Source organism: Hyperolius riggenbachi, chromosome 9 (assembly GCF_040937935.1).
Source record: "Hyperolius riggenbachi isolate aHypRig1 chromosome 9, aHypRig1.pri, whole genome shotgun sequence".
NCBI lineage: Eukaryota > Metazoa > Chordata > Amphibia > Anura > Hyperoliidae > Hyperolius > Hyperolius riggenbachi.
This window is the reverse complement of record NC_090654.1, coordinates 62479212-62487330: the sequence shown is the minus strand read 5'-3', so window position 1 is coordinate 62487330 and position 8119 is coordinate 62479212. Positions and strand designations below refer to the sequence as shown.

Sequence of the window (8119 nt, the reverse complement as noted above, 5' to 3'; positions counted from 1 at the left end):
TCAATTAAAATACTTTTTCTATGTGTTTGTGTGTTTATTTACTTTTAACTCTTAAAGGAAATGGGTAAGGGGTACTACAAGTACCTCTATACTCATTTCTCCTGGAAGGGGGGTGGGCATCTGGGGGACCCCTTTTTAAAGGGGACTCCCAGATGCCACCATGAACCCCTCCCCAGGAAATCGCGGCCTCCACCTCCACCGCCCATCGGAGGTGGAGAAGAGCCCCTTGTCCTTGGATTGGACAAGGGCTCGGAGGGGGAGGGGAAAGCTTGGCTGCCCCTCCCCTTCCGAGACCCCCCAATCCATGGACCATGCAGGCTGGTATAGTCAGGGTGCGGAGCCCCACGCGGCCGGTGCTCCGCATTCTGGCTATCCCAGTCTGCATGGGGGACAAGGGGTTAAAGAGGTCTGGGAGGGGGGACCCCACGTCGTTTTTTTTTTATATTTCCCACACTCAGAACGAAGTAAGTAAAACTCTTCCCACTTGGGGGAATCTATGAAAATAAAACACTATTGTTACCTGTGCAAAAAAACCTGACATTTTCCGCATTTAAAAGACATTTTCGCCCTTGAAACTTAAAAATCGATTTTCTCAAAAACTATAAGGTCTTTTTGAAAAAAAAATTTTTCCACTTATTCCCACTGATCCCCTTAATATACCCTGTGAATTTGGTGTTCCTAAATTTTAAGCAGGCTTTGCTATTAACCGTTAAAGTCGGCGGGTTTTTAAATGTATATATTTTTCCTTTGAAACTTTAACATCGATTTTCTCAAAAACTATAAGGTCTTTTTGAAAAAAAAATTTTTCCTCTTATTCCTTCTGATCTCCTTAATATATTCTCCAAATTTGAGGCTCTTAGCACTTAAGGGGGCTTTGCTATTAACCCTTAAAGTCGGCGGCTACCTAACATTGATCCATGCGTCAACTTGTCCGCTTGGCAGCATGACCTTACGCATTAATTGCTAGTAGGATTTTACGCGTAAACCTTTAACGTAATAACCCGATTTACAGTATGCTTACGCATAATTGCGTAAGTGCTATGCGTAATTATAGACATGTACCGAAATTGACTGTCTATGCCGTAAGCGTAATTTCGTAATGCGTAATAGCGTAAAATTACGCGTAATGATCCGTAAGCGTAGCTTTCTCCATTACGACCAGCACTGCTCTATGGTATCCAGAGCCTTCCCTCTACATAGGTAAGTATCTAACCTGAAGCATGTTTCCTTTAACCACTTAGGTCTGTCTGGACGACTATAGTCAGAAGTCTTATTGGACATGTATCCGCATCCATTCTAACTGCAGCGGAAGTGTGCCCACTGCTCATTTCTGGCAGCATTTACATAGCGGCGATTGATGAAGGGAAAGAAATGTTCCCCGAGCTAATCGCAGTTCCTGGAATGAATGGGCGTAACCCCGATCAGGGGCAATGGCCTCAATTCACTAAGCTTAACTCCTGTCTTTAGTAACTCTTCTGAGCTGTTTTACAGTTATCCCAATTATATCACCATGGTGATAACTGTAAAACAGCTCAGAAGAGTTATTAAAGACAGGAGTTAAGCTTAGTGAATTGAGGCCATTGTCCATTCATAATAAAGTAAAAGAAAATGTTAAAAAAAAAAAAAAAACTGTAATGATCAGCTCAGCTGGCTCCACAGGCAGACAGCTGTTTGACCATTCCTCAAGTCTGTGGGCTGCAGGTCTCTGGAAGAGAGACCCGTCTTCACTTTGCAAGTTTCAGACCTGCTCTGCTGCTGAGGAATTTGCATACATTTGCCATGCAAATTGCCTAGTCGCGTCCCTTGAAGGCTTGCAGCATAAATACCATGTGATCCCACAATCCTTTGCTGGTCATGGTGGTTTGTTACTGATGATCTCTCCTAAAGTGTCAGCCCTGTTCGTTTGTTAGAGGTTATCATAGAGATATTCCTTGGGACTGCACTAGGCAGCTCCTCTAGTGCAGTCAGCTTGCATTATCTGTTTTGCCTGTGTTGTCTCTCTGCTGCGATTGTCCTGCCGCCAGCGGCGGTCGACAGGAAATCGTTCTGTCTGTCTGGGGGTGCTAACCAGAGCAGCGGTTGCTACTGGCTGCTCTCATCTGTCTGTCTTGTCCTGTGTTTGTGCCTGCTGTTGCCTGGTGTGAGGCAACCGATTAGCAAGGGTCTACGCAACTTGTTTGTCTGTGTTGATCGCTTGCTTTCGCAAGCGTTCGTTCTGTCTGTCTCAGTCTGTTTGTGTTCAGTTGTGTTACTTGTGGTTAGTTAGGGTGGAACGCTTATCACTGGGTGCTTAACGCGCGGTGATCGTGCCGAAAACGCGTTCGCTGTTGCGAATGAGTGCGGTGTTCGCGTTTAGCTAGCGTTTGTTATTTTCCTTCTTATTGTGGTTTGCTGTGCCTTTGCTACTCTCGTGCTTTGCTCTGTTCTGCCTTGTGTCACTTCTGGCAATCGCCTCTCTCCTGCGATTGCGTTCCCGCTTTGTTTCTGCGGATGTTTGTTCGCCGTCACCGGGTGGCGACTAGATTGGGGAACACGCATTTGGTCTGTCTCTGTGCTCTCTCTCTCTTTAAGGGCTATCTTGGCCTGCCTTGCTTCCCATCGTACAATTCCTGGCTGGCATCTGTGGCTGTGCAGAGGATCTGTTCCTCTGCACTCCACGGCTCCATCTGCCGGCGGGAATTCCCCTCTACAGGTGCATAGCACCCTTGCTGGCTTCCCTCAGATTATACGCTTGTGGAGGATTTCCGTAGTGTCGGCGCGCATCCTGTGCGCTGACCATGGGAATTATTCCACAATCGTTACAAACACTTCCTGGTAACCCAGGATAGTGTCTGCAGTGCCATCTAGTGGCGAAAAACTAAAATCATATTTCCAAAGTTCTCCCCCCCACTTAACAAACGCTTTAAAAAAAACATACAGTTTAAAAATAAAAAATACTTAGTTGCCTTAGGGATTTATTTATTTTTTTTGTATATGTATGTTAATAGGGTATATTAATGTTTTAGTAAATAAGGGCTTGTAATTGTTGAACACATACAAAAAAACCTGAAAAAAATACACCGTTATTTGCAAATAATACATTGTCGCCATACATTGTACCAGGAACATAATTTAAATGTTGTGATAGCTGGGACTAACGAGCAAATAAAATAGTGGGTTTTATTTATAGTAACATTGCTTATTTTAAAATTTATAGGGGATGGAATCAGAGAAATAGGGTATTTTCTTAATTTTTTTTTTTCTAGTTTTTCCCTTTAAAATGCATAGAAAATACTTACTGAAAACAAGTATTGCCCACAAAAAGTCTAATTTGTAGCGGAAAAAACCCAAGATATAGATTATTCAGGTGTGAGAAGCAGTGATAAAGTTATGGCCACATTAATGGGAGGAGTACTGACGGGTGAAAATGGCTCTTGGCGGTAAGGGTAAAATGGCCTGTGTGCTGAAATGGTTCAAGGAATGTTTGGAAACAATTTTTAGATAACTATTTAAGTAGTATTAATTTGTCAAGAGACTTTACAGCGGAATTTGCACACAACAGACAGTATGTGGAAAGACAATATTTACTGTACTAAAGTGGTTCATGCTGTAATGTTGAGAAACCTAATGCTGACGTTTCCGAAGGAGTGGGTGTCTTCTGATAAACAGAGGTTATGTAGGGTTACTCGTTCCTCAGAACAGTAAGGAATATCGCCCATACGCTGGACATTGCCAAATTCAGGATACATTTATACGGAACATCTGTAGGCATTTTATTATTACGTTTTCCAGATACAGACTCTGACCAAAATAACTTCAGAAGTGAGTTGGGAACTTTTCCAGTGAGGTCAGAAGTCTTGTGACCAAAATAGATGGCACGTTCTTGCGCTTGGCTGACCCATCATTAACCTGTTCAGGGAATCAGGAATTAAACATTAACCAAAGCTACACGCTTTATTTGTAGTCCTGCTGAACTACAGTTCCCAGCATGCTGTCCTGTGATATATGGACCTCCTGTAGTCCTGCTTTCAAGGTGTCCAGCGTCTCTTCTCCTGAAATTTCTCTTCTATGCACAATGTCCTAGGCCGTCCGCCGCCCCCAATATGACATGACCTGTAGATTAGTCATTAATGAGTGATGTAACCTGCTCACAGTTGGGGTGGAAGGTTATATTGTCACACGATTGTCAGATGACCCCACAGTGTAATGCTGATGCCTTGAGGATCATTTCATGAAGTCCTCTTAGGGATTTGGACTAATTTTTATGTTTTTATTGGTATATTCCTGGTATTTCTTCCTCTTCCAGTAACAATCTCTGCTCTCCACACTTGCTTGCCAGACACGTTGTCCGGTTCATCCCTTATCTGGATAAATATTTGGATAGAGGAGGTGGCGTGGGCTCTGCATCATCCAGCTGTATCCTGCTTGACGGACTGCTCCAAAACACTCTGTGGCCACCATGCTGACCGGACTGTATGGACTTGTCCTACTCACTCTGGGAATTACAGGTAATGATGGAACTATCTGGGTAAGATGCAGAGGGGTGTCATAGATGGGCTGATTATCACAGATCTTCCAGCCCACCCTACTGAACCAGAATCCCCTCTATCAATATTATCCTCTCCTATTCCAATCGATCAATCAAATGATGGCTGAAATCGACCAGTGTATGGCCCCTTAAGGTGGCCATACACTGGTCGATTTGCCATCAGATCGACCAAGAGATAGATCCCTCTCTGATTGAATCTGATCAGAGAGGGATCATATGGCTGCCTTTGCTGCAAACAGATTGTGAATCTATTTCAGCCTGAAATCTATTCCCCATCTGTGGAGCTGCTGCCTCCGCCCCCCCCCCCCCCCCCCCTGCATACATTACCTGATCCGGCCGGCACGAGTCCCCTGGTCTCCGCTGTCTTTTCTCCGGTCTGGGCTCCTCCAGCTTCACTTTACTTCCTGTCGGGGGAGTTTAAACAGTAGAGGGCGCTCTACTGTTTAAACTACCTGCTGGGACAGGAAGAAGTGAAGCCTGCTGGACTCGGAGCCCAGCGGAGAAGAGGTAGCAGAGAGAGCGGGGACTCGCGCCGGTGGAACAGGTAATGTATTGCCGCGGGCATTCGAACGCCGCTATCGACGCACTCCCGGCCCGCCGGCGATCGAGCGAAATCTTCTGCACGGACAGGTACGATGGGAATCGACGGGAACGATCGATTTTGGACGGAAATCAATCGTAAAGTCAGCGTTTGCGCAACAATTTCACAGCCGATTCGATCAGTGATCGAATCGGCTGTGTATCGGTGGGAAAATCGGTAAGTGTATGGGCCCCTCTAACAGAAAATTGTATGGTGTGTACCTAGTATTATTACATTCTTATTTTTCCTCCATTATTGAATTATTGGGACCACTTCTTCAGTGCATGATCTGGCATTGTGTGTCTTAAGGTGGCCATACACTTATAGATTTACAGCAGATTCGACTATCACATAGATTTCTGTCAGATGCCTGTCAAGTAGAACCTGACAGCAGGAATCTATCTGATGTGTGCCACACTCTAGGAACAGATTTCCAATAGATTTCAGAATTAAATCTATTGGAAATCCATTGAAAATCGATCTAAATGCATTATTGGACCATTAGACCCAATGCAACTCTATGGGCCATTAATCTGCTGCCAGATCGATCGATGGATTGATGGCTAAAATCGACCAGTGTATGGGCCCCTTTATGCTAGGTACACACCATACAATTTTGTGTTAGATAGATGGTTCGATAGATAATTTCCGACATGTCCGATCTTCTTTCCGATTCGTTTTTCTGATCGATTTTTCATAGAAGTGAATGGGAATAGATAAACGATAACCAAATCGGAAATAAGTCGGAAAATTGAATCAGAAATCAATCGAACGGAAAATCGACCGAAAAAAACGCATTGTGTGTACCCAGCATTACTGCTTATTACCTGTATTGTGTTGTCTGTCACCCCTATTATCATTGGCTGTAACCTCATTTATTGCCCAGTGCTGCGTGATATGTTGGTGCTATATTAAGTTTTTAATAAACTTTTCTCCTATGTTGCTGTCACTTACAGTAGGTAGTAGAAATCTGACAGAACCGACAGGCAGGGCCGGATTTTCCATTAAACAAAGTAGGCACGTGCCTACAGGCGGAGCATTTGTGAGAGGCGGGTAGCACAGTAGCAAGTGGTCTGTCCATTTCTCCCTCCCTTCATACTAGTGGCAGCGGCGGAGGAGACCCACATCTAGAAGAGCGGTGGCAGGCTGTCGTAGTTACTATTAGCGGCATGCTTCAGTCCTTCTTCAGCAGCGGGCGGCTCCATGACGTCACTCTGCAGCGCCCCCTGCTCCTCTCCATGGTTACTGCGTCCGACTCTGCGTGTTACCATAGAGAGGAGCAGGGGCGCTGCTAGGTGACGTCATGGAGCCGCTCGCTGCTGAAGAAGGACTGGAGGTTGCCGCTAATAGTAACTAAGACAGCCTGCTGCCGCCGCTCTTCTAGATGTGGGTTTCCTACGCCGCTGTCACTGGTATGAAGGGAGGGAGGGTCGCTGCCATCAGAGTCTTTCTTCTGCCTCCCCAGAGTCCCCCACATCCCAGGCACTCTGTATATTTGGGAGAAGAAGGACTTCAAACTTGCTCCAAGTCCGCCCCCTCCCCAGAGCCCTGCCCTTCACCCACTCCTGGGAAGCCACTAAGTGGACCTGAACTCACAGGACAGAATGAAACATAGGGAACGCACCCTGTATGTACTTAGAGAGTTAGCCTAATTGCCCCTCACTTGTGTCTAATCACAAGTTGTAATGTGATCTCCCCCTGTGTCACCTGATTGTCACAGCAGATAAGCTCATTTGAAAGCACAGGAAGTTAACAATAAGACTGCTTCCATGAAAGCAGGGAGTAGACACACTGCAGATTTATTAAAGGATTTGTATCAGCTGTTACAAAGAAATGTTTTTCTTTATAGGTTATTATGCCGTTGCTTATCGTTCATTTTTTAAATTATTTTTTAGTATTTATGTAGCGCCGGCATCTTCCGCAGCGCCGTACAGAGTATATTGTCTTGTCACTTAAATGTCCCTCAGGTCCGCTCTAACCCTTTGCTGAATGCCCTTCTTTACCTGCTCTACCCTCTAACCCACCAACCTCGACTTACTGCTCTCTATACCTACCTGCTGCTCTCTCCCACCTACCTACCCCCACTGACTGCTCTCTGTGCTCTCTATACCTACCTGCTACGCTCTCCCACCTACCTACCCACCCCCACTAACTGCTCTCTGTTCTCTCGATACCTACCTGCTGTGCTCACCTACCTACCTTCTTACACTGATCATTCTCTGCTCTCTATACCTACCTACTGCGCTCTCACACCTACCAACCCCACTGACTGCTCTCTGTGCTGTCTATACCTACCTGCTGCACTCTCCCACCTACCAACCGATCCCCACTTACTGCTCGCTGTACTCTCTATATCTACCTTCTATGCTCTCCCACCTACCCACCCCCACTGATTTCTCTCTGTACTCTCTATTCCTACCTGCTGAGCTCTCACACCTACCTACCCTCACTGACCCCTCTCTGTGCTCTCTATACTTACCTGCTGCACTCTCTGACCTACCTACCCCCACTGACTCCTCTCAGTGCTCTCTACACCTACCTACCTACCGCCAACTGACTACTCTCTACATTCTTTATACCATACCTAGGGAAAGGGGTGTGTTATTAGGGGGTGTGGCCTGTTATGGGGCGGAGCTTAGGGCGCCAGAGCTTATGTGCCTATAGGCTCCTGAGCTGTAAATCCGGCCCTGCCGACAGGTTTTGGACTAGCCCAACTTCTCATGGGCGATTCACAGAGATTTCTTTATTTTCAAAATGCACTTAGTGGGTGGCCATACACTGATAGATATGCAGCAAATTTGACCATCAGATAGATTTCTGTCAGATGCCTGTCAAGTCGAATCTGACAGGAATCTATCTGATGTGTGCCACATACTAGGAACAGATTTCCCATAGATTTCATTCTGAAATCTATTGGAAATCTATCTACCGTAAATGCATTATTGGACCATTAGATCCAATGCAACTGTATGAGCCATGGATCTGCTACCAGCAGCAGATCGACCTAGATC

General features: G+C 45.6%; 1 protein-coding gene across 2 annotated transcripts in view; it reads left to right on the top strand.

Moving 5' to 3' along the window:
* Positions 1 to 8119, top strand: part of MST1 (macrophage stimulating 1) — a 95232-nt gene that overhangs the window by 15543 nt on the left and 71570 nt on the right. For both annotated transcript variants that reach the window (XM_068252918.1, XM_068252916.1), the window contains exon 3: positions 4319 to 4487. In XM_068252918.1, coding sequence (XP_068109019.1) covers positions 4439 to 4487 — 49 coding nt within the window. In that variant the 5' untranslated portion in view covers positions 4319 to 4438. The remainder of the gene's footprint in view (positions 1 to 4318; positions 4488 to 8119) is intronic.